Source organism: Camelus ferus, chromosome 12 (genome assembly GCF_009834535.1).
Source record: "Camelus ferus isolate YT-003-E chromosome 12, BCGSAC_Cfer_1.0, whole genome shotgun sequence".
NCBI classification, from domain to species: domain Eukaryota; kingdom Metazoa; phylum Chordata; class Mammalia; order Artiodactyla; family Camelidae; genus Camelus; species Camelus ferus.
Window position 1 is genome coordinate 39,314,779 of NC_045707.1, and position 27,007 is coordinate 39,341,785.

Below are 27,007 nucleotides of genomic sequence, written 5' to 3' on the forward strand. Positions count from 1 at the left end.
TTCAAGTCATCCCCCATCTCAACAATTATAACAACAACTATAATGGCTAACAATTTTGGCTATTCTTCAACGTGTCAGGCTCTCTTCTAAGCTCTTTATGTTAGTTCTTACCTCCCAACATCCTTAAGAGCTAGGTTGTTATCTTCAAAATGGATGAGGAAATCGCTTCAGGTAAGGAGACTGGGGTGCACAGAGATTATGTAGCCTGTGCACCCAAGGTCATTCAGCTGGTGGTTGCTTACACCGGGACTTTGTACCAAGCAGTCTCTCTCTAGAGCCCTTCACCAAAGCTACCCAAGCCAACCACCCCAGAGAAAACTAGTTCTTCACTATTCTTTTTTGACACCAAAATGTTCTGCTTCCAAAATACATTACCGATCTATCCACTACTTTCCATTTCTCTATCTCCACCATGAGATCTCATCAAGAAATGTTTCACACAACACAGTTCACACAACTCAATAACAAAAAACCAAACAACCAATCAAAAAATGGGCAGAAGACCTAAATATCTTCTTCAAAGACACACAGAAGGCCATACACATAAAAAGATGCTCAACATCACTATTTATCAGAGAAATGCAAATCAAAACTACAGTGAGGTAACACCTCACACTGGTCAGAATGGCCACCATCAGAAAGTCTATAAATAATAAATGCTGGCATAATAAAGCAATAAATGCTGGAAAGGATGTGGAGAAAAAGAAACCCTCCTACACTGTTAGTAGAATGTAGTTTGGTGCAGCCACTATGGAAAACAGGATAGAGATTCCTTAAAAAACTAAAAATAAGAGTTATCCTATGATCCAGCAATCCCACTCCTGAGCATATATCCAGAGCAAACTCTAATTCAAAAAGATACATGTACCTCAATGTTTATAGCAGCACTATTTACAGTAGCCAAGACATGGAAGCAACTTAAATGTACATCGACATTTGCAGCAACATGGATGGACCTGGAGATTATCATTCTAAGTGAAGCAAGTCAGACAGAGAAAGAGAAACACCATATGATATCAGTTATGTGTGGTATCTAAAAAGTTATACAAATGAACTTATTTACAAAACAGAAACACTCACAGACATAAAAACAAACTTGCAGTGACCAAAGGGGAAAGGGGATGAGGGAGCGATAAATTAGGAGTTTGAGATTAGCAGATACAAATTTTACTATATATAAAATAGGTACACACTTTTAGAAGGTGGACTGCTGAGAGATGGCCTGACCTTTAGCTAAGGAAGCAGGTCACTGGAGCGTTGCTATTGCTGGCTGGCTAACTTTCTGAAGCAAGGGGATGTCCCTGACTGGGAGGCTGTCGTTGATTGATTCAAATAGTTTCTGGTGGTTGCTTGTTTTATGGCCAAAGAACTATTAGTCTTTTTCTTTGCTCAACTTGGAATAAACAGACTTGTTACTCTTTGCTTGCAGAAGCCACTGTCAAGTCTCTTGTCTTTTGCTGTGAGGAAAATGAGGAAGTACCGGAGGGTTTCTGAACCAAAGGTCTGACTGACAATTTCAGAGGATCACTCTGCCTGCTGTGTAGACCAGGGTGGAAGCAGGGACACAAGGTGGGAGGTCCCTGCAGTCGCTCTGGTGGAGGGGACGTAATGAGAAGTGTTCTTGTTTTAGATATATTGATAGACAACCAAAACCCAAGATAATCCAAGTAGGCTAAGTACACTGGAGTGAACATAACAATATTTATTATGATACGACTGGATGACATTATAGAGTTCCCGGGTGGGGTTACTTTAGGAGGGGTCAGGAAAAGCCTCTTTTCCCCTCTCCCCTTTTTCTTTTTAAATGGAGGTACTGGGGATTGAACCTTGGATCTCATTCATGCTAAGAATGTGCTCAATCACTTGAGCAACCCCACCACCCCCAGGAAAAGCCTCCTTGAAGAGGTAAGAAGACCTCAAAGATGAAAAAGAGCCTTAAGACCTTAAGGCCAGAGCCTACGTGTGTATGTGGGTGGGAGTGTGTAGCAGAGCTGAGGCCAGCGTGTCTAGAAGGTGGTGAGGGTGGGGTGTTGGGTGAGAGGCACAGCTTAGGTGGGAGAGGGAAGCCGAAGCCCGATCCTTCCAGGCCTTCAGTGCAGAGAATGGATGGAGAGGACAGGGGCAAGAGAGGAGCAGGAAGTTGGAAAGTGAGACAATACAATAATACACACTGTCATCAGGGGAACTTACGAGGCCTCATTAAAGTAATAAAGTGAAATCCAACTGAGAAGTTTTCATTGTGCCAGGGATTCTGTTTTAATGTTTGCCAAATTATAACTCGTATATATGGTGGTATAAATTAAAGGGCAGCTGTGGTGTATAGATTAGGGAAGGAAAAAAGATATCACCTATCCCCTGACCTTTAACACAAAGTCTGGGTTAGTCTAGATGATGTCTTTTCTGAGACTTTAAGTTGTGATCCACATCTCTCTCTCTCACCATGTGATCATGAAAAATGGTTACCGTTTATTGGGGGCTTCCTGAATACAGGTATTAAAGGCACAGGGAACACAGGTTGTCAAGGCAGGTTGGCCTGGGATTCAACTGCAGAGGGCGTGTGGACTGGGTCCCCTGTCTCCCACAGTTAGCTCCCAGGGTAAGGAGAGTGCTTTATTCACCTTTATAGCCCTGGAGCTCCTAGCACAGTGTCTGGTAGACAGCAGCAACTAAACAATCTTTTCTGTTGACTCTGAAACAAGCATGTAGATTAGATCAATGGCACTGAAATAATACTGTATTAACTCAGGAAAAATCGTCAGTCATCTTTGCATCTTTTGGTTCATCATCCACTCATACTTCTCCCAATTCTACTACTTCCTTCTTTACATACCCTGCCTTTGAATACATCATTTCACTCCTAAAACTCCACTTTATGGGTAATCACAGAGAAAGGGAGGCGTTAAATGCAGGCCAACTTTACTCCTTTTTAGCAAATAAATAACAGTTTAAGAGTTTGATTTTCATATGATACAAAGATCTTAAGTTAATTAGCCAACTTTTTTTAGGGCTTTTCCTTTTTCTTTAATGGAGGTACTGGGGATTGAACCCAGGATCTGCTAAGCATGCACTCTACCACTGAGCTATCACCCTCCCCATTTAGGGCTTTCTATGTGCATTTACTGTAAGTGAATTCTAAACAATCCTTAGAAGTAGCTAGTATTACTCCCATTCTAGAGGTGAGAAAACTATCACTGAGAGGTAAAGAAATTTGGCCAGGGTCACAAGCCAGTGAGAGGAGGGGCTCTCACTCAAATTCAAATCAGGTTGTCTGATCCCACGGTGGCATTGCTAGTTAATCCTCTTGGAATAATTTTGAGGCTTTCTTTTGTCTTTGCTTCCTTATTTGCTTCGGAAATGTGAAAACATGCAGAGAAACAGTAGGAGCTTAATAAATAAATCATGTCTATATATTTTTCACTAATTAAAGCTGTAAAGTTTAATGTGGCACCGGGCCACTTGTTTAGTGAAAGTAAAAGAAACCCGATTCCCGGCTCCGGCTGCAAAAATCCTGCCCTCTTTGCCGTGAGTGATGCCTGGCTCACCGCCCGTTTGTGATGGTCACAGCCGAGAGAAGTCTGATCCAGCCTGCAGTCAGGCAAAACAGCGAGGGAGCTTGGCTGCACTGAGGCAAGAACGGGCCATGGATTCTTGCAGCCCAAATGTCATCTAGTTGGGAAAAGACACGTATCTTGTTGCAAATATTATGGGGGTGGGGGACAGGATATGCAACATTTTAAGCTGGGGTGAAGGCTGGCTAGACTGACCAGCTTGTTAAACCTGAAGAGAGGATTTATCTGTAGGTGAAATGTGAAAAACGAACAGCCGACTTCAGTGATCGAGTGAGAGGGAGCTTTGTGCATGTGGCAACGTCAACAGGGACACAAGGCAAACACGAGGTACTGAAAGCGTTCCAGGTGGCAACCGTCGTTCAAATCAACCTGTAGCTCGGGTGTCGCCCTGGCCGGCGGCTTCTGCCCTTGGTTTCCCCTTCTTAAAAATCGAGGCGCAGGAAGGCTGCACACAGGCGGGTGAGGCACTTTCACGTGGAAGGGGAGGAAGGAATTGAAAAGAGAGGGAGGGCTGAGTAACTACGCTTCGAAAGGCCCGGGAAAAACACCTCGGGACGCAAGCCCTCACTGACCTTAGCAGCATCACGCCCGGGGCCCGGCAGCACGAAGCCCCTGCAGAGCAAGGAGGCCGCCGGCCCGCTCCTGCCGCGGCGCAAAGACTGCCCGGCGCCCACCGCAGCCCGCTCTGCAGGCGCGCGCAGCTGCGGCCGCTCGGCGCACCGGGCGTGGCCTGGGGCGTGGCTGGGGCCGGGGCGGGGCGGGGCCGGGCGGGCGCGCGGGAGGCGCGGAGGGAGGGTGTCGCGCCGAGGGAAGCGGCCTGCGGCGGAGGGAGGGGAGGCTGAGTCCTGGAAGCGGAGCTCCGCGCTGGGACTGGTTCCTTCGCAGCCATTTTCTGTCCAACCAAACAGCCGATTGGAGACGGGAGCCAACCAGGGCTGCATTGGAGGTTTGTGTCTCGCTTCGGCCAATGATCGCTCCTAAACCGACTCCACTTTAGCTCGAATGAAATGTCCGTCTCCTCCCGGCGCCGTCCCCGCCGCCAACGCCGCCGCGGCCGGGGGCACTTGCCTCCCTCCCGCCCGCCCTCCCGCCCGGGCCGGGGCCGGGGCCGCGCTGGCGCTTGCGAGGCCGCTCCCGCTGCGGGCCCGGCCGGGGAGCGGGCGCGGGGCCGCGGCGCGGCTCTTTGTGCGTCGGGCCGAGGAGCGGCGGGACGCGGGCCAGGCCGCCTCCTGCCCGCCACCGCCGAGCTCCGGGCCCTAGGCCGAGGAGGGGGCGCCGGGGCACCGTCGGGCTCCTCTCTCGGCGGCACCCCGGCCGGCTCCATTTTGTGCGGAGAGCCAGGCGGGGGGACGCCGCCCGGACCCCCGGCCCGGATCCTGTCCCCCGGCCTGGTCGCGGCGCGGGGGTCCCCGGGGAGCGCCCCCCTTCCGCCCGCCCGCGGGGGCATGGCGGGGCCAGAACGCTTTGTCTGCCCCGGCACCCCGGGTGCCGCGCGGCGTGCGGGCGGCGGGCGTTGGGCGCAGGCCCAGGGGCCTGGGCCGGGCGAGTCGGGGGGATGCGCGCCAGGGGCGTCCGCGCCGCACGGGCGAGACTGACAGGTCGGCCCGGCGGTCTGTGGGGCCGGGTCCAGCCCGCGCACCTTCATGGGGAGGAAGCGAGGTCCCCGGGAGGAAGGAATGGATTTGGTTTCCCCGCAGTCTGGTTTACACGAAAAGAATGCAGCCATCTGGCGGCTTGCGGTCCCTGGACTTGCCCTGAAGGTGGGAAGGAAGCCGTCTGGATTAGACTAAGGTTTTAATCTTCGGTGGGAGGCGGGGAAGATATACCGGGCTTTAGGAGTAGTAGTCTCGGAGAACAAAGAATTACAGAGCACCCACAAGTCGTGTTCTTGCCCGAAGTACTCTAACAAGATTTAAGCAAGGTTAGGTAGCGTATGACCTTAAAAAATAGCATCCCACAAACCTGCATGGATTCCACAGTTCATAGGGTTAGTTTCGGCTCTTATATGGAAACTAATCAACAACATAAAGTGATGAGGTAAACTGATCAATATAAGTGGCATTAACAAATAGGGGTTCTATCTGTAAAGTATTGAAAGTTTAGCCAAAATTCCTTAAAAGGCAATTGTTCCCTCCTTGCGCTGCTCCTGTAGTTTAATTTAAGGATTATATTGATGCAAAACTCTGGTTGTGGATGCCAAAGAATGGAGGGTGGAGGAAGGGTCTGCTGCTTTTCTTGGATACAAATTTGCATTTCTTTAAACATTAAACAGATGTATGCATTCCCTTGAGTTTTCACATATATCATAACCTGCCTTTAAGAAAATACATGCCATATGAGGTGATAGTGTTTTTCTTTAATATATAGAATCTAAATACATACTGACTCAACTACTTGGGTGAATGATTGTGAAGTGTGGCACTCCCCGCCGCCCCCCCCCCCCAGCAAAAATACATAAATATATATAGTTCCTATATTTTAAGGGTTCTGAGGATTTTTTTCCCCAGAGACACCCTTTAGAAAATAACAGTTATAGCTACAAGGAAGGAATTTTCTGGGCAGCTTTGGGGTTAGAAAGATGACAATATTTGGAATGAAATTAGAAATTGCTTTTAAGATTATAGCACAGTAGACAATGTCAGCCAGTCTTTGCCGGCTGGACCCTTGTAATGGCATTTAAAAATTCAATTCAGTGGTTACAGTTTTTTCAGCTGTTCACTAGGCTTCATCCTTGAATGCATATCAGTAATTTTTCTTTTAAAAATTAACACTGAAAAGATAACGTTTTTACTCCCCCCTTGTTTCACTTGAAAAAAAGGAAAAGAGCAAATGAGAAATGGAAATTGTACCATTGTAACTGATGCCAATTTATTCAGCTGTTTATGCCTTATAGTGAGAATGAAGTGCTATTGAGATGCCGTTTTAGTCCAAAATGGTGGTGCTTTAAAATGATAAATACAGGTCTTACATGATTGTGGTGGTGTTCTCTGGATGTTCTCTGGACCACATGTATCTTCTTCCCACTACAATCTGAGATATTTAATTTAAAAACAGTGTATTCTGAAATACATTTGTCTCCCCTTTTGAGCTTTTGGACCCTAAATCTCACTCTAAAACATTAAGGAAACCATCACCAAAAAATTAAGTTGGTAAGTGGGGTGCTTGTGTCTTGGTGTTGATATTTTAAATAGTTTAGATATGTAATTTTTGGTCTCTTGCATTTTACATAATTTGATGTGTTGTGATGAATATTTATGATGAACATGACTAAATATAGGGTTATGTTGGAAAAGCAGTACCTCCCCCCGATGGCATTAACTTTTTTGTAAGTTCTCCAAAATATGTCTTCCAATTCAGCATTTATTGGGTGCTTGCTTTTTGCACCATTTTGTAACCATGTACTCCATTAAATAAAAATAGTGTAGGTAAAATTATTCATGCTTTTTTAAATCTTGCTAGGAAGAAAGCCTATAGGCTTTGCTTTTTGGCTACTAATAGATGTTTGTCTTCTAGGTTGAAATTGGGCAAGGAAGGATTAGACCCCTTCTTAGACAGGTGTTCTTGAGTCCCACTGACAACACGGTTCACACAGTATTTCATGACAGTAAGTATGTTTTACCCTGGGTTGTTAATCAGGCTTGAACAGTAATTAGTGGGAAACAAAATTATAACTGATTTATATTGGAGCTTCCTGATTGGAGATTCCCTCTTTTTAGTGACTTGCATGTATTAAGTGTTTCCTCGGGGCCCCTGAGTGTTGTCCCAGCTCTCAAGAGGCTGTCTGTTGAGCTGGTAGGGCTTTAGTCAAATTGGATACTTAGAGGAGAGTTATGTGTGGAAAATGCTGGTTCTAAGGGTAACACAAGTGAAAAGAAGAGAGATGGGGTTGGCCTGGGTAGTTGGGAATGTTATGGAGGGAGCCATAGGGCTTGAACTAAGTCCTTGAAGGGTGTATAAGGTTGGATAGGTGGAGGGTATCACCAAAAGCAAAAGCTGAAGGCAGGAGTGTGTGACTTATGTTTAGTGGTTGAGAAGTAGATCTGCATGGTCTAGGTGGGGATTTCATAGGATAATCTAGTGAAGAGATGCCACTTGGCCTGTCTGGATACTTGGTTCTGAATCTGCTACTCTATCTGTGATGTCACGCATGTCACGACTTCTTTGAGACATGATTGCCTGACTCCTAAAACAAAAGAACTGTACCTGGTGACCCCTAAATAAAGCAAAAGTTTTTTTTCCTTTTTTTTTTAAATCAGCCTTGAAGATAAGAGTTGGAAACCAGTTTATTTAGGTTAAATAGGGGGACTACTCATGTAAAGCCATGAAAACTAGGTTTGGATCTGATGGGAAGACTTTTAGAACCATTATAGGTTCAAGAGCTATAGAAACAATGTTTCAGCGAGTTTAGTCTTAAAACAATATGTACCCAGGTGGGTTGGGTATTAATCCAGTGGAGATAGAAAAGGAAGGGCATATCCGGAAAACGTTTTAAAACAGGTTATAGATTAGGTAGAACTTGGAGGAGGGGGGGAACTTAAGATGACACTGGTATAATTAGCCAGGAAGAGTTCAGAGATGGCATTATTCTTAATAGAATTGCAGTAGTTCAAAAGGAGCTCTTATCCATTGCCTCCTTGCAGGGGATGGAGAAAGTGAATTTCATTTTCCAGTAACTTAAGTTTGCAGTGGTGGCATAGCAGACATATTTTACAGGCATCACTTGCTTGAGTGGCAGTCAAGATAGGGCTGTAGATGTAGGATTTATGAGCATAGAAGTGACATTTAATGATTTTATTAAGAAAGTAAAGGGAAGAAAGAAAGAAAATGATTGTTGGATAAAACTAACAGTTAGGAAGTGGGAAGGAAAGAATATTGCTTTGGAAACCAGGAAGAAAAGAATTCCAGGCATCACTGTGGAGTCAGCAGTGGCCAGCACTACAAAGAACAGTCAAGTAGGATGAAGGCAAGATCATTGGCAAATTTTGAGAGCAGTTTCAGTATCATGTTGGGGTGGGAGCATATGTTTTGGAGTCTACATAGGAAATGAAGAGGTATGTAAGGACTGTCAGGGTGAGAATGATAACCAGACAGGGTGTGGAGCAGACCTAAGGTTTTATATGTCTGTATGCACTAAAGTGTGTTTAATTAGGGAGACTAAGCATGTTTAAGGAAGAATGAAGAAGCTGGTATTACAGATGAGGAATCTTTGTATTATTTCTTATCTTAAAAGAGAGATAAAAAGGAATCTTTGTATTATTTCTTATCTTCAAAGAGAGATAAAAAGGAATTGCTCGAGAGAACAGGTGAAAGGGGTTTTGTGAGAGAGGACACTTTACACCTGGGAAGAATAATGAGAATTGTATTTGAAGGGACAGTGATAATACTAGGTTAAATTTGCTGAGTTCTTACTGTGTATCATGCACGTGCTAAGTGCTTCTTACACAACTTCACTTCTCATAGCAACTTCATTTTAAAAATGGGCAAGTTGAAACACAGAAAGGATGGTAAGTGAAGATACACAGCTAGACGTCGGAGCCAAACTTCAAACCCAGGTAGTCTGTCCTAAGCCAGTGCTCCTAGTCAAGCCTTCTGGTAAGACTAACCTGAAATCAGGTGCATTTCTTACCATTTCGCAAATACTGTCCTTATGTTTTCAATATACAATCAGTAGATTCAGAATTTAGAGGGGAAAAATTACAGATTTACGCTTAAGGACTATTTGAAAAACTGTCAGGAACAAACACTGTAAAGTACTTGGATCTGAGACTCTGGACTTCAGTCCCATTTAGTGTGCCACCTTTGGCAAATCATTAGCCTCATATAACCTCAATTTTCTCACCTGCTTCGTGGGGTCATGAGCATTGCATGAGATATTTAGAAAGTGTTCAATAAATGCTAAACATATTAAAGGGGTCACTATTTACTGGGTTTGTGCAACAAATTGTTTTTGTTAAAACTATACAAACAAGTATAGTTAAAATATTGCTACATCAAAAAAGTTAGAGTGAAATTTATTAGCTTAGTCAGCTGACCATTTACTTCACATAATATTTTAGAAAACAGTATTATTAGTTTAAATAATTAGAAAAGTCAAAAAATTAATGGGATTTAACTACTCTGTCCATATTTATCAGTTCCCTTGGAGCTAATGATTCATCATTTTACCCATTCCCATCATTATCCTATGTGCTCTTCCCTCTTTGTTGTCTGGATGGAATCCAGCACTTAAGCTTCTCTGTTCTTATATCAGGCCTTGTAAGTATCACAACTGGACATATTGGTCCCACTAAACATTCCTGGTCACCAACTTCATCTAGGCTCTTTGCATCGCTCAACACTCCTGTTCCCGTTTGTATTCTCTGGGGAGAGCCATCTGTCTGCCCAGCTGTAAGAATCCCAGTGTTATCCTTGGTTCTTCCTCTAGCTCCTGTTGAGTCAGTCACCAAGTCTGTTGATTTTACCAGTGAAAAAGCTCTGTAGTCTCTCTGCTTCTCCTGATCTCTAGTGCTGTTGTTCTGGACCAGATACTGGGAATGTTCATCATCTGGCCTGAACACATGCCCTAAATGCAGCATTATGGTCCTTATTGGCCTTTTGCCCCCCTTCTTGCTCCCCTCCAGTTCATATCCTGCACTGGATTGTCAGCCAAAGTGATCTTTTAAAAAAGAAATCTGATTTGCACTCTTCTGCTAAAACTCTTCTTTTATTTACTCTTGTCCACAAGGTACTTCTTCATCCGGCCCTCTACTTAGCTCATTCCAATCCACCAGGACTATTTCTGTTTCCTTTGCCAGGGACATTCTTTCCCCTCTTTCTTTGCCTGATTGCTATTCATCTTTCAAGTCTCAGCTTACATGTCATTTCCTTAAGATAGCCTTCCCTTGACTCTTTAGACTAGTGAGTCCTTTACGGGATAAACTCCTAAAGCCTGTAACAAAACATCTTTGTTTTCCTTAGCACTAGCAACTAATTATTTGTAATTATTTAATAGCTATATATAACATTTAGTGAGTACTCCTGTTGTACTACGCTATGTCTTAACATGGTAAGTCCTAGTTTCATCTCGGTTGCCAGTAAGTAGCAGGGAATTCAAACCAGGTGATCTGATTCCAGAGCCTGTGCCCTGGAAATACTAAGGCTGTGCTCACCACCCCTTTCGCCTGTCCCCATTTTACGTAACATTTGTCTTCTCTGCAAGATGAGGACAGAGACCTTGTCTTTGTTGTTGACCTGTGATGCTGTCAGCACATAGCACGGACCTGATAAATAGTGAGTGCTTACTAAGTGCAAATATTGGTAAATATTTATTGACTGGCTTAGTTACAATCTATAATCTACTTTGTAAATTTTTATATAAGTTTTAGACCTAGAAAAAAACCTTTGGGATAGCTCTAGCAAGTTTTTCCCCATCGTTATATATATAGGAGAGTAGCTAGCATGTTGTAAGCATCAAAGATGAGGCTAATTTGTTGAATGGAGGATTCTAAGAGCCTTGGGGATTCAAAGATGGGAACATTAATATTTGGTTTGCAGAGTTGCATAAATCAGAAAGAGTTCTGGAGGATGGAGGAACACTGGGATTGAAGTATGCGGCAGGAGTTTAATGGTAGAAAGGTAAAGGAGAGGAAGACAAAGTGCAATGAGATGACAAAAAAGCTAAAACTTGCAGAGCACCAAAGACACATACAGCTAAGCAGATGATGTGCGGCTTATTTTCAAAGGAGAGAGGACAAGATCTCTGACATCTCCTGAGTACACTGTGTGCCAAACATTGTCCTTAGCAGGTTTCTATTCTTTATTTAATTCTGACAACTCTAGGAAATACTTTCAGAAATATTTTTTAGAAGACTGAAGTTTAGAGATTAATGCTATTAATCCCAATGATAATCTTGCTGCTAATTCCAGTGCATGACAGGATAATGTGATTTAAATCATTTGCCTTTAATACTTTTTTATGTTGTATTTGTAAATTGATTAATCTCTCAGATCATGGTTATTTAAACAGTGTCCTGCTCATCAGCTAATTTAAAAAAGACTCAGGCTATCCTGTAGACATAGCAAAGGATTTGTTACTGACCCCTCTCCCCTTCCCAAAAAAACAAATTAGATTTGTTTCCAGATGTAGGCTCTCAGACAACCACCTCAGTCCTGTCTCCTGCATCTTCATCTCCCCTAGGGCATTCTGAAAACTGATCAATTCACAACCATCCTAATTGAGCTCTCTTTCATGGCTAATAAATCCATCATCATATCTATTAAAGACTACTCTACTGGTATCTTTTTAGCATTTTAGGATCAAAATAGCATTTTATATTTGGGTAATATTTCATACTTATTTATATATTAGCTGTTTAAGATGGGAAAGGCAAAATTGTTATTTCCATTTTATATAGAAATAACTTTTGACCAGTAGGGACATTTGTTTTCTGGAATCAATAGGAGAGTCAAAATCAGAACTCACAGACAGTTGTTTACCTCCCCTTAGAGGCTACTAAAAAGCATCAATAAATAGGTACCCTGTACTTTCACAGATTATTAAAGGTAGATGAATTCTATTCTCTGCTCCTTTAAAACAGCTATATAAATTATGGAAATGTAGCTTTATTTACAGTTTGATAACACAGTCAATAGATGCATCAAAGAAACGCCGTTATTATTGAAGACTTGGACGTTAGCTTGGTATTTTAGTATTAGATTAAACCAACAGAGATGGAGAAGAAGACGTGTTACATAAGGATTCAAATATTGCAATTAATAACATTGTTTGTGCTGTGTCCTAGGCCTTGATAAACATTTAGGATCAAGTGTCTCTTTTTGACTTGGCCTGAAAGCATGTAAAAATTGCACTTAATTTTTGCTATACTTTTTATCCAGGTAATGCATTCAGAATTTTTCCATCCACAAATAGTCAGTCCCTTATTGTTTTGAATAGTATTATTTGCAAAACAGAAAGACTTCCAGGATTTGCCATGTTGGTAAAATGAAATAGAGACAGTTCAGGGCTGATGGTTCAATTTTCTTTTCCCCCAGATTTTCCCTCTTAGAATTCATTTACCTCTGAGCAAAATTAAGCAGACTTCTTTTAAGATGGTCATTTTTGTGGTTATCATATTCCTATCTTTTTTTGTGTGTGGTTTTCATTTTCCTATCTTTATATGCAGATCTCTAATCTCCCTGACCCCTCCTTTTCTTTTTCCTTTAAAGACTCAAAAGTTTGAGAGAGGGGGGAAGAGTTGATGAGCTTGTGCAAAATGTGGGTGTACTTTTCGGTTGCATGGGTACAGAACTGTGCAAGGAATCCATATGCTTCTTATACCAAACAACAGTTTGTACCAAAACATTGTCTATTGTGGAACTTCTGTGAGACAGTAAAGAAAGTTTGCAGCAAGAGCAAAGGAGTTTGCATAGGAATATCAGGTTTTAGCAGGAGAGCTGAAGGTGGTAGATATAGGTGACTTCCAGGGGACTACTAAGCTGATTTTGGCTTTACTTGTGATTCCAGGGATAAATTAGGTTGTAAGTCAGGGTACCTCTATGATATTTGAGGATTATGCAATTGAAAAGATAGAGCTGTGTGTTTTAGATTCATTTCCTTGTTTTGTTTCCCTGTTGGTCTTAGGCTTATCACTTATGGAGGGTGGATAGGAGACTCCTGAATCACTGGCAAGTTATCAAAAGGTTTCCAAATCAGGAAATATACATGTTTTCTTTTAGTAAGCTTAAGGCTATGAAAAATGTAATTGATCCATCCTAGGACAGTTTATGAGCATTGACTCTATTATATAATTTTTAGACAAGTTTAACTGAAGAGTATTGAAAACCTTTTTTCCTCACAGATGGATGGTGACAGCTCTACAACAGATGCTTCTCAACTAGGAATTTCTGCAGACTATATTGGAGGAAGTCATTACGTTATACAGCCTCATGATGGTAAGAAAGCCACAGAAAAAAATTCACAAGTAGAAACAAATTAGAAATGTTATTGATGTGATGTTTTAGGTTACTTTTGTCTTTACAGTAAAATTAGTGATCTTGTGTCACAGTTCAGTGATAGTCTAAAAAGGTATACTGTGCTATTTTTTATTAAAAGTAGTTTTCAAAAGAATGATGGGTTCTAGAAAAGAATTCTTTAAAAGTATGCCTTTTTAAAGCTGGTACACTTTAAAAAATTTTTTGTTACTAATTTCCTATTTAAGCATTAAATATAGCAAATTCTAATTCAATTGATACAGTAAATTGAATAGTTTTTAGAGGGTAGGTGGCCAGCTGTTATGTTTCTAGTATTATGAATAGACTTATTTTTGTTTTTTATTCATTATTGAGTTTGAACTATGTCAGGTACTAGAATGTCAGTATTATATTGACCTATCAGAAATAATTTACTTTGTGGCATTATGATGTGTAAGATTAAAAAACTGTAAGATACATTTTTGTAGAAGGCAGCTGGGTGGTGGGTGATTATTCATCCTAAAACAGGTACTGAAGTTAACTTTGATAACATCATTTTAAGCATATGAAAGTGTAAATTGAGTCAGCTTAAGTACCTTTTTATTTAATAAAGAGTGAGAAGTTTACTTACAGAAGAACATTGGATTACTGCTATAGCTTTGCTCAAAAACTATTACTGGGTCAGTAATGGTCAAGTCCAGTTTTTCCATTCTTTATAAACTTGGCTTTGGGTAAACATACAGCCTCTTAATCTAGCAGTTTGCCTGGAGCCATAGTTCAGTGTAGTCTCTTATAGCTAAGTTATGTAACAGATATTTATGAGCACCTTCTATGTTGAAGGTGCTATACCAAGTTCTAGGAAGGACACAAAGCTGATCCCTGGCCTCAAGTAGAAATCTAAGAGGGGGAATGAGAAATAAGAATCATAAAGTATGTCAGAGAAAACACACAAAGAAGCACTTGTGATATTTTGTGAAAGGAGAGATCAATTCTGAAGGTGCTATGGAGATGGATTTGAGCTTTTTGGAGAATGGGTAAGTAGGATTTAGTAGGCAGAGTTGAGAATAAAAGTATTCTAGGCAGTGGGTTTGAAATTAAGAGGTTTAGTTACGGCCCTAAGAAAACTGTGAAAACAGCTATCCAAACCTCTAAAAATGACTAGGAAATAAACCAGAATGATTCTTAGATTGTTTCAGGTAGTCTTCTCTATCTTGAAGTACAAATTATGAGAAACTTTAAACTGCTATTTTTATTTTAGATACTGAGGACAGCATGAATGATCATGAAGACACAAACGGTTCAAAAGAAAGTTTTAGAGAACAAGATATATATCTTCCAATTGCAAATGTTGCAAGGATAATGAAAAATGCCATACCTCAAACGGGAAAGGTAATGCAGAGGAGAAATTTGACTAGGTTTTTTTTTTCCCTTGGGGATAGGGAAGCGGGGGGGTGTAAAACTACATGAAAATGTAATTCATGAAAATAATTAGCTATTGATTTCAGTCATTCAGCCTTTCAGCTAAATAGATATTCCCATTCTACATACCTAGTTACTGAGCAGTGTTCCAGTTTCAGTTCTCTCATGTCCTCCAGTGCTCCCCTCTCCCCACCTTACTGGAAGCAGATAAAACAGAATTAAGAATTACTTTAAAAATAGGTGCATTGTCAGAACTGACAGGTTTGGGCATATGAAGTTGTAACTTCCATAATGTTGTAGCAAAATTGGGTCATGTTAGCCTGATATGGATGTAGTGAGGATTTTTCCCTAAAATCCTTATACTTGGAAACTGTATATAGTTATAAATATTAACGTACATTTAAATTCAGCTGGCATGATTTTTAAAAATAGTTTTGTCTTATGAGATAGCTGTATAAACAGTATTAATAGGTTTTAAGAACTCATTGTCACTCTACTTATCACTTGGTCTGAACTAAAATCCATACTTTATGTTGTTTTATATTGCATAATAAGCTTTTCTCTCACTTTATTATAGCTCAGAAAATACTTAGGAAAGTAATAAAGCTTACAAAGAAATACATTATTAAAATATATCACCTGAGAGGTCCTCCTAATGTTTTAAGGGAAGAAGCACAAGTGCTGATGTTGCTTCCTGGGCCGGGCCTGTGCTGCCTGGTACTGTGGCCACTAGCCACATGTGGATATCAAGCTCTTGAGATGCTGGCCAGTCTGAATTAAAATGTACTGTAAATGTAAAACACACCCCAGAATTTGAAGGCTTAGTATGGGGAAAAAAAATCTCAATTTAAAAAAAAAAAAATGAAGTTTATAGTTAGTTGATTGACAGTATTTAAGATATCTCAATTTTTAAATTGATTCTGTGCTTAAATAATATTTTCGATTTATTAGGTTAAGCAAACTATATTATTAAAAACAATTTCACCTGGTTTTTTTTTAGTGTAGCTGCTAGAAAATCTAGTTATGAATACAGCTCTCCTTATATCATCTTGCTTGACTGCATTTATGCAACTCTTGTGACTTTTCTCCAGGATGTAAAATAGGCTTTGAGGTGAAACACTGTAGGTTTCAGCAAGGATTTTTGTCATTCCTGTTAGAAGTGGCTTTGGAATTGCATGATGTAATCCACTAGAATTTCACTTTCAAACCCTAGAACCCTAGGAAGAGAATTGTTTTTATAATGAGATGGCAGGTGTATGCTGCTTTTGGTAGGCTTTTTTTTTTTTTTTTTTTTTTTGTAAACTCAAAACCTGTACCTGACACTTTGTATCTTCATTAATAAAAATGTCACTCCCTTGTAAGTTTTACATGAATTCAGTGTGTAGTTTGTTTTTAAAAATTTTCTGGTGTCCTCTTTGGGGGAAATGCCAGGGCAGAGAAGTGGTACCTAAGTCTAGCCCACAGTACACTCCAGACATGACAGGATTGATTTTCTTAGGGCACTTGGTTAGTAAGAGTTTTATCTTTTGGGGTGGTAGGGACATCCAGTGGTTGCTTTTACACCTAAAGTCTATCTGTTTTCTGTGAATAGTTGTCAGGTCTTCTCTTACTTATATTTGAGTTTTTACTCTGACTCTGAGAGTTGGAATTTTGATAGCACATGTTGTGTCTGTGTTATTAGCATATATATTAAAGATTAAAGGTTAACTGTAATAAATTGAAATTTATTATTCTGAATAGTCTTTTATTTTTGCAGGTTGTTAGGAAGGTGATGGTTATATTCCCTGCAGATTTACTTACGATTTTTCTCTTCAGATTGCAAAAGATGCCAAAGAATGTGTTCAAGAATGTGTAAGTGAGTTCATCAGCTTTATTACATCTGAAGCAAGTGAAAGATGCCATCAAGAGAAACGGAAGACAATCAATGGAGAAGATATTCTCTTTGCCATGTCTACCTTAGGCTTCGACAGTTATGTAGAACCTCTGAAGTTATACCTTCAGAAGTTCAGAGAGGTAAGTAAAGTGTCTTCCATTATGCTTTTAAGAAAATGAGGTACTCTGTTTACTTTAACTTTTTAAATGTATTACTCATTTCTCAGAAGTATGTAATCACTTATATTACTGTGCTTAAATATTAAATAGTAAGTCCTTTCTTTTTTCTCAATTACTCATGACAGCATAGTTAATGATTAAGAGCATGGATTCTGGATTCAGACCACCTGGATGCTGAACTCTGTGACCCTGAGCAGATTATTTAAGTACTTTTGGCATTGGTTTCCTGGTCTGTAAAGTGAGGCATATAATAGTACCTACCTCACAGTTATTGAGAGGACTAAGTAAAATAACCCACATACAGCACTTAGCTTGGCATTTAGTGAGTGTTCGATAATGTTAGCGCATGCTGTTATTGTTATTAATTTAAAGAGATAGCATCTCAAAGCTTGGGGCCTTTTAAATAAGGAAAAGGGAATTATAATTATGTCCTATTCTTATTATTGATTGAATTTTTCTACATTTCCTATTTGGTTTTTCTTTGCCTGTGGTATGAATTTTGTGAAAATGAGTTGAGATCAGCATACTTATTTCCACACTCCAATTTGGGTGTCACATTCACATTGCTTTCAAAATATTTTCATAATATCTTTAGTGTTGGAATAGTGTTGGAATCTCATTCAATTAGTGATATCTGCACAGAGTGATTAAAGTAGGAAGAGAATGTGTAAGTTCTTTACAGAACTTTTCCAAATCTTCAGCATCGTTAGAACCTTAGCATAGACAGAAACTAGTAGTTCTTTGATCCAAACTGTAATTTTGATTTAGGAATTTTAAACTACAGACTGGATACTACAGCACTGCGTAGTTGGCTGATGTATATAGTTAAATGTATATATGTATATGTTTGTGTATACATATGTATGTGTATATATAGTTAAATGATAACTTGGATCACGTGTAGATTTATAGCTGATTATAGTATTCTGCAGACTACATCTGTAAGTAGACTTCTGTTTTCTTTTTGATGTTGTGTGGAATTAGAATAATTTACTTTTACTCATAAGTATTTTAGATTTTCTAGGTCATTATTAACATTACTAACCTGTGATGACTACTTATATAAAAAGTTAGCATTTTGAAGTGCCTCTTTCTGTGTTATTAACCAGAAGTGTTAATAAGTACTTTCTTTTGTAATAATAAGAGCTCCTAATTTTAGGAAATAAGTATTCTCATTTAGGAAACATGTCTTCTGTTATTGGAGTTTTTTTTTTACTGAATACCAGTGATTACTTTTTTAATTTTCCTTCCCCAGGCTATGAAAGGAGAGAAAGGAATTGGTGGAGCAGTCACAGCTACGGATGGACTAAGTGAAGAGCTTACGGAGGAGGCATTCAGTAAGCAGTGTTACGCTACATGTATACAACTGAATTGTTCTTACACATCATGTAGATTGTTGGAAGTGATTAATACTATATGTCAGTAGTGGAACTTTTGGAATAGTAGCACTGTGTTTTTGTTTTTTTAAGCACTGAGTGTTTTGATATAGCACTATTTTGAATAACTCTTACTAGTTCCTGCCCTTATATTTGAAGTCGGTGAAGGATAAGCATAGAAATTTTAATTCTGCACAGATTATAATCTTTTACCAATAGTTCAGACTGACTTCAGTAGTCCTAGTTTTTGGTTTAAGATTCACACAAGATAGAAATATTGAAAATTGTTGTTTATAATATAAAATCTTGGGATTTAAATAAATTTGAATTGAAGATTTCTTAAAAATTAAGTCATATTGGTGAAATAAAAGGTCTATGGTGGTATTTCTTATAAAATTTATATGTATATATATTTCTCATATTTAAAATATATGCTGCTTAGATATGTAAGGCTTGCTCCCAGCCCAGCCTTATAGTGTAGGTCTACTTATGAATCAGAAATTCCATCCAATCTTTTCTGCACATGGGCAATAACTATAAAGTACACTTTAGAGAAATGAAGATTCAGAAAATCAGAAAATGCTATAGGGAAAAAAAGGTGCTTTTTAGGGAGCTTTTTTTAAAATGAAAAAAATGACACAACCTTAAGGTTTAGGCCAAGAAAGCAGATGCTTTTCCTGCTTTAACTTTTTTTTTTTTTTTTTTTTTGTCTTTTAGCTAACCAGTTACCAGCTGGCTTAATAACTGCAGATGGTCAGCAACAAAATGTTATGGTTTACACAACATCATATCAACAGGTAAAGTACCTTCTTTGTATTTAAATTCTTTAAAAAAATTATATTCATTGATTTTTCTTTAAAAATCACAGGTAGTTAACTGTTATTATTAAGAATCTGATAAAGAAGGGTGTTAAAATTGTTTTCTTAAAATATAACTGTGTACAGTATTCTCTTACAGTTAAAAATATGTACACAGATGTTCATATAGTCTGTGCTTTGTATCCTGGGTTCCACACCCATGGATTCAGCCGACAACGGATCATGTGCTGTTTTCAATCTGTAGTTGAATCTTTAGCTGTGGAATTGATGGATGCAGAACCTGAGGACACAGAGGGCCAACAAAGGGACTTGAGCATCTGCACATTTTGGTATACACAGAGCATTTTTAAACCAATCCCCCATGGATATTGAAGAGACAACTGTATTTGCATAGAATATTTTTATAAAGATACACAAGAAGTTAGTAAAGTAGTTCCCTTAGGTAGAGTGAATGGAGATTTGGGTTGGGAACTAGACTTGGTTTTCATTGTCTATTATTTTTATTCTTTGAATGTCTATAATATATTGCTTTAAACTATTTTTTCCTTAATTCTACTCAATTTGAACTTTCAAATCTTAGATTTCTGGTGTTCAACAAATTCAGTTTTCATGATCCGAAGAAATGATGGAATGGAGAGCGTAGAAAAAGTGTATGATTCCAGAACAGAGACATTAGAAGGAAATGACTGGTGAAAAGATGTCTCTTTGTACATTAAATAGCTGTAATGTAGCTTCCCAATGCTTGACTAATTGAGGTGTTAATTCTGACTTGAGAATCTTTTTCATGAATGATTTTAAAGAAAAATTTGGATTTTAAAGGTATTAAAATATTTTTGTTTTGTACAAGAGTTTGTTGCTCTGTATGACTCCTGTATGCATTGTATATTGCAATTTATTACTGTCAGAGATTTGTAGACAGTTTCTTATTTTCATATTGAATCATGTTACTTTTGTAATTCAAGTAAGCAGCTGGGTTAATTCATGTTTGCCCTTTTAATAAAATATAAGGGTAGAGTTCATTTTGAATGCAAGTTGCCTTTATTATAAATTTTAGTTTGTCTTGGTTATATAATATCTTGCATGATAACCTAGCTAGATTTTTAGCATTTGCCATATTTATTAAAATTAATTTTTTGTAAAACATTCATAGTTTAAGCAACACCATTTTTAAAAAAATGTAATTGAGAAATTAAGTGTGAATGCAGAAGCAAATATTGTCTGCCCTATTCAACTTGGTGCCCATTAACAGTGTTTACACTGTTCATTATGCCTGTTAAGATAGTTTTAATTCATTGGAGCTTTTGTTAAGACTAGATTTGTTTTTGAGTTAAATTATTGAGTGTTGGAATTCATTAATAAGTTTAATGTAGTTCTAGTGCTCTTGAAATGGTGCCCCTTTCATTTGGTATATGGTTTTCCCAAAGCTTATCTTCAAAACCTATATAGTATCCTCTTCCAGAAGAGGAATTTTATAGTCTGGTGGTAAGGGTCCTCATTTTACCTTTCTAATTGAAATGTCAAGTTTCCTATTATACTATGGGAACCAAGAAACGTCAGACATCATTGTGTGTGCACAGACCTTTTCTGCATGGGTGAGTGAATGAAATGAGCAGAGTGAGTGCTCCGAATGGTGTGAAAGAGAAGCCGCCAACTTCTAGTGTGCTGTCTTGATCTTTGCAATAAACTAAACTTAGATAACATAACTCTGTATAATTTAGTAGTATGTACTTGGGTTGTTCCTTTTTTAAAGTGAGGATTTGTATCTTCTCACTTTTTTTTTTGGTGGTAATTAATGTGAATATTTGGGGTTTTTTTAAATCAACAATTGCTCTTGTATAGTTTGCCTAAAAGGCACCTTAAGTGAATGTCATCCTGGAAGGACATTCAAATTTATGAGGGAGAAACAATTTCCCAGCTATAGGCTGAACAGAAACATTTACTTTGCCAGAAGGAACTTTTGGGGACACAATTGGGATAATCTGAAGTTAGTAACTCCCTCACTACCTTCCCATTTAAAAAATAATCTTCATCACAGAAAATTCAAATAGGCAAAAAAGGGTGGTTAAGCAAAATCAACCATCATCCTACTATGTTACGACAGCCAATGTTAATATTTTGGTAAATATCATTTGTCCTTTTACTTTGCTAAATATGTATATTTTTATAAAAATGGGCTCATACTTGCATACTGTTTTGTATTCTGCTTTTTTCACTTAACAATATATTGTGAACATTTTTCCCAGGTCATTATACAGTCTTCTATTTTTATTTGTTTATTATTCTGTTGTATGGCTGAAACATAATTTATTTAATCCTCTATTGGACATTTTGACTATATACATCTTTTCACAGTTATAAACAACACTTCACTGAATCTTGTGTACATTCATGAGTGTTTCCTTCAAATAGATTCTTAGAATTGTTGGTTTAACAGATAAGCAAAAATTTAAGGCTTTTGATACATATATAAATGTATTTTTGAAATATCTTCCGTTTGATCCAGGCAGTATGTCATTATATAACTGATAAAAGCACTTGGTCTTTGGTTATCAGATTCTTTCTCCAAAGTTTAAAGATTGGGCTATATTTAAGAATCAAGATTAAAAAAAAGGAATTAGGGGGGTGTATAGCTCAGTGGTAGAGTGTAGAGTGCATGTTTAGCATGCATGAGGTCCTGGTTTCAATCCCCAGGACCCCCGTTTAAAAAAATTTTTTTAATAAATAAATCTAATTACCCTCCCCCCAAAACACAAACAAACAACAAAAGAAATTAGAGAACTTAAAGTTTTGTATCATTATATGTCAAGATAAAATTCTAAATTTAATAATCCAGTGGTAGTACTAAAACTATAGAGTAGGTAAAATTAGGTCAACTTTGGGTTAAATGAGCTTGAAACTTGGAAAGAACATTGGCATTCTGCATGTGTCAGATCCATAGTCTCCTTTTATGCACATGAGAGGCAGTGTTGGCTAAGTTGCATGGAATTGAATGTTACACTTTCTTCCTCCCTGGAACCTCTTCAGTATATAAGCTCCTACATTAACCTAAAGAGTTTTTTTTTTTTTAAGAAATAATTTTGTACATGTTGCTTTATGAGTATCTAAGAGAGAAATGGGCTTCAGTAACTACCAAGTCATATATAGAAGAAGGGACTTAAGTAGCTTTTATCTATCCCCTCACTAACTCATTATAGCGGAGATGCTTTAGTCCAGAGGGAATTTTTTTGCTACCTTCCTAATGTCATATACTTGGGTATGATGACGTTTTAAGCTATTTGTATTTCTTTTCCTCTTAGAGGGTAGTATCAATGCAGTATTTTCCTTTCTTCAAAAACATGCCTTTTTGCCTGTTTTCCAGATTGCCTTACTGGGTTAAAGGAATACCAGTTAACTCCACGAAGGCCCACTAAAAGGATTTCACAGCAGTATCAGTTAGGCATGAAAAATGAAAAAAATAGTTTCTACCATTTGCCAAGAATGAAATCTTGCAATGCAAGAGTTTTTTTGAAAATGTATTTCCTCTTAGGGAAGGTTATTTTATCAGCAGTCCAAAACAAGACAATATTTGTTGTTTTATGTGATAAAATACATTACTCAAATAAGTGATACTGGGTAAGATCTATACCAAAACTTGTCTATTTTAAGTGTATATTTTTGGTCTGCCTGCATTAGACAATTTATATATTAAACATACTGAGTCATATAGCGTGCTAAGGAATAAAAAAAATAGAACCCTTCTAATTTTGTTTTCAAGGAGCTGTGCTATACTGTCCAAAAAATATTTAGCTTTAATTTATGGCTCCTTTTAGGGCTGGAAATATTACTTTGCTTAACTTCACCAAGTTTAGCTTCCTCTGGCTCATCCTGCTCCAGCCACCCTGGTCTCTTGGCTCCTGGTACCATGTTCTTTGCCTCTTCCCACCCACCGTGCCGTGGCTTTAAACACATATACTTCCCTCTGCCTACAACGTTCTTTCTCTTCCTCTGCCTGGCTAAGTCCCGCTCATCCTTCAGGTCTCAGCTTAAACTTCATCAGGAAGGCCTTTAAGACTTATAAAAACTCTGTACTAATCACCAAAAACAGAAAATAGCACCACCCAAAACTGAGTAGATTTGTAACAGCCTACATGCTGGCTGCTATAGCCCCTTGGATATTTCTTTCAAGATGTGCTGCTTTTTATACCTGATTTTAAGGATTTTAAAACCATAAGGCAGAATCCTTTCAAATCATGGGCCACAGGTGACACTGGGGTGCATTCATATCTCTGGCTTCTGGGCATCACCTTTCAAGATGTAAGCTTGCCTAATGATAAGGTTCCAGCTTTCCCAACTCCAGAGACAATTTCCTTTTGCATATTAAATAGATGCCTGTGCAAGGTAATGTATTGTAAGAACTCCTTTGCCAAGGTTAATGCCAGCAGGCATGCCAAATAAAGTCAGTAGAATATGTGCTGGCTCTGTATTAGTTTTAGGGGAGGAAATAACAAGTTGTTGATAGGTAGTTCCTCCATCTTCCACAAAAATACCTAAGATGAGAAGATTCTGACACTAGTGTAAACTTTTGCCTCTTGTAAAAAGGTATAATTTAGGTCTTTCTTGAGTATCCTCTAAGAGCAAACAGTAACAGTTTTGTGTATTTTGCACCTGATTTACAGGGCTCAATTTCAGAATACATCTGAATGAAAGATACTTCTGAACCTTAAACACTGGGTAATTGGTTGAAAACAAGCTGCTAGGCAAAGACAAGTCACAAGTAGACAGTGCCCTTCAACCAGGACAGGTGTGCCAAGAAGGCCCATTCATGCATATCTAACGTCCAATACTAGGTTTACAAGAAACCAAATTCAAATCCTTTTTTTTGGACCAATGCCATCACTAATCAAAGAACACAAGTAATATTTGGGCTAACAGCCATTTAAGGAAATGGTGGAACCATTCCTTACTGTGGAGAAAGAATGTTACTTAAAAAGGTTTTCTGTACATTTCCAACCTTGCAAGTCGCAGCCCCATACCATAAATGTGCTGTCTTTCAGGAAAGTACAAAGGAGAGAACTAGGCATCCGATAATTCTGTGTAGACTACAAACTGTTATGTTTCCTACTCACATCAAGGGCAAATTTTAATTTAGACTTTCTAAGAATAAGGCAGTCTAGATACCCTCAGTAAGTCCTGCTTTAAAAAACCAAATGTTGAACAAGATGTAAGAAACAATGTAAATTAATATTAAATAACATAAAGTATCTTTTAAAACGTATCACTGAGTTCACATGAAAGTGTAAGACATCTGCAAAACTCTGAAAGTGAAGTGGAAACAGGAAACCTATGAGGTAAGCTAGCACCAAAGCCTGCTTTTCCCCAGACGGCTCTGTTGAACTCTGGAGACCAGAAGCTACCAGTAGTGGGGGGACTGGACATGAAGCTTGAGGCTCACTTAGGCTGGAGTATAGTCAGGCCACCACAGAGAAGTGAAGTGGGCAGCAAGGAACCTTGCCTGTCTCAATTTTGGTGCTCGGTGGAAGAGGATAAATTGCCATCACCCTCAAGTTCATAATCACTGGCTAGCTCTCAATGTTTGTGATCTGAAATCACAGAACGTTCCAGCTGATAAAGTGATCTCAGGTTGGTGTTTTGTAGAGCAACAAATTCTCTTAAGGATCTGAATTTCATTCCATACTTCAAATAACTCCTATTTTTCTGAGGAAAATAAGTTTAAGATATCACAAAACAAGGGGAAATGGCACCGCCAATAAAAAACAATTTATACAACACACAGTAGATTTGCCCACAAAGAATATTGGTAGCAACACAAGAAAAATTAGTGATGTATAAAGGAATAGAAGCATAGAAAATATGAATAAGGAGCAAAAGATTACACAGAACAAACAAGTACTTTTGTAAACCAAACATAACTCATAGGAAAAAATCATAATAATTAAAAATAAAAACCCAACAAAGGAAGGGAAAAACAAAGAAGAAAATGAGAAATGAAAGATAAGGCAAGAAGGGAGGAATGGACAAAAATTTTAAAAGAGGTGATACAATGAGGACCTAAAAACAAGTCCAAATCACAACTGTAATCACAATAGATATAAACATACTAAACTATCCATATTTTTTTCTGTGGCCTTATATTTTAACTGTGTCTCTTGCACACTTAAAATATGAGGCCAAAGAAATATCTAAGCTATTCCGATAAACACTAACCAAAATATTGCTATAGTAAATAAAAAGCCAAAAAGATGAAAGCAACAAGCACTCATAGAAAGAGTCGTTACATAATTATATAGAAAGTTCAGTTCACCAAGGAAGACAGAAAAATTCTAAATTGGTATGCAACTAAAAATAAAGCCAAAAGAAGAAGCAAATACAACTTCAAGAGAAATTGAGAAATCTACTTACCATAATGAGATCTTGAGCCTCTTTAGTAAATAAGGAATCAAGTCTGAGGTGAATCAGTGAGGAGAAGATCCGCACAGCACAACTAACAAAGTCTGAGCTAACGGACACCATACTCAACAACTGGAGATTCCCTACTCACCAGGTACACGTGGGGTACGTGTAAAAACTGATCACAGGATAAGTCATAAAGCTAGCCTCAAATTTCAGATAATTAAAATCCTACAGCTCAGGTTCTCTGGCAAAATGATCTTAGAAATACAGATTAAGACAACTACAATCCACCCCTAAGCACTTGAAAACATACTTTTAAAATAACTAACGGGCTAAACAGTCAAACCTCTGGAAGGATTAACAATTAAAAAAATGAAAAGGCACAAATAAACTAAAAGGAATGAAAAAGAATCATAACTACAGATGCTGTGGAAACTAAAATGATATAAAGGTAATACAAATAACTTCATGTTAAAAAATTTTAAGCTAGATGAAGTGGAGAAATCCCTAGAACTTACTAAATTTAACAAAACTGACTCAAGAATATAAAATCCTAATGATGCTACAACCTTTAAAGAAATGAATCAGTAGTTTAAAATCTTCTCTTAATGACCAAATGGCTTTAAAGACTAGTTCCAACCTTCCAGAAAATTGAAAAACTCATTTAATAAGGGTAATGTAACCTTGATACTGAAACCAGATGACAGGACAAAAAAGGAAAATTGTGAGCTGACTTCACTCTGGAACATAGAAGCAAAAATCCTAAATAAATATTGGCAAATTGAGTCCAACAATGTATTAAAATACACATACACCATGGCCAAATTCGGTTTATCCTAAGAATTAGATCAGTTCAGTATTAAAAAGTTAACTATCAAAATCTAATACACTAATATTAAAAGAGAAAACAATTCAACCATTTAAATAGATGAGAAAAAAAGCATTGAACAATTCAACATTCATTCATAAAAAACTATTAGCAAACTAGAAATAGAAGAGAGTCTCCTGAACCTGATAAAGGACCATTTATGGGGGGGGGGGGGGAAACTAACTGAAATGTCGAAAGCCTTCCCTTTAAGTTGAAGCTAAAGCAAAGATGTTCACTATCAGTTCTTTCCAACATTGTACTACATGTCCTAGCAAATACAGAAATGTAAGAAGAAATTTTTTAAAGGTACAAGGATCAGAAAGGAAGAAGACTTCCACTATTTCAGATGATGCGATTATATAAAAAACTCAAAAAGAAATCTAGATACATTATTAGAATAAAAATTTAGCAAGGTTACTGGATCCAAAATCAACACATAGCAACAATGTGTCTATAATCAGCAGCAACCACTTAGAATAGAAAGTGTAATTTTTAAAAATTTATCACAGCATTAAAAATATATAAAACTCCTAGGAAGAAAACTAATATAAGACGTTAAGGCCTTTA

At 38.2% G+C, this 27,007-nt stretch overlaps 1 protein-coding gene across 6 annotated transcripts; it reads left to right on the top strand.

Annotated features, from left to right (window-relative positions):
• The first annotated feature begins 4,378 nt into the window (after positions 1-4,378).
• On the top strand, positions 4,379-20,956 carry NFYB (nuclear transcription factor Y subunit beta). Of its 6 annotated transcripts, none has more exons than XM_032493471.1 (8): positions 4,379-4,515; positions 7,083-7,173; positions 13,406-13,499; positions 14,776-14,906; positions 16,752-16,949; positions 18,244-18,325; positions 19,082-19,161; positions 19,763-20,956. In XM_032493471.1, the coding sequence occupies exons 2-8, from the start codon at positions 7,168-7,170 to the stop codon at positions 19,793-19,795; spliced, it is 624 nt and encodes a 207-aa protein (XP_032349362.1). In that variant the 5' UTR covers positions 4,379-4,515; positions 7,083-7,167; the 3' UTR covers positions 19,796-20,956. The 6 variants fall into 6 exon arrangements, with proteins under 6 accessions (XP_032349362.1, XP_032349366.1, XP_032349365.1 ...); XM_032493475.1 differs by lacking the exon at positions 19,763-20,956 and adding an exon at positions 19,427-19,584 and having other exon boundaries at positions 4,380-4,515; XM_032493473.1 differs by lacking the exon at positions 4,379-4,515 and adding an exon at positions 4,676-5,360.
• The last annotated feature ends 6,051 nt before the right edge of the window (positions 20,957-27,007 follow it).

What these genes read in the sequence shown, in the direction of transcription:
- NFYB (XM_032493471.1), top strand. An exon ending in CCATACCTCAAACGGGAAAG is followed by an intron (nt 14,907 to 16,751) that starts GTAATGCAGAGG and finishes TTTTCTCTTCAG; the next exon opens with ATTGCAAAAGATGCCAAAGA. An exon ending in ACCTTCAGAAGTTCAGAGAG is followed by an intron (nt 16,950 to 18,243) that starts GTAAGTAAAGTG and finishes TTCCTTCCCCAG; the next exon opens with GCTATGAAAGGAGAGAAAGG.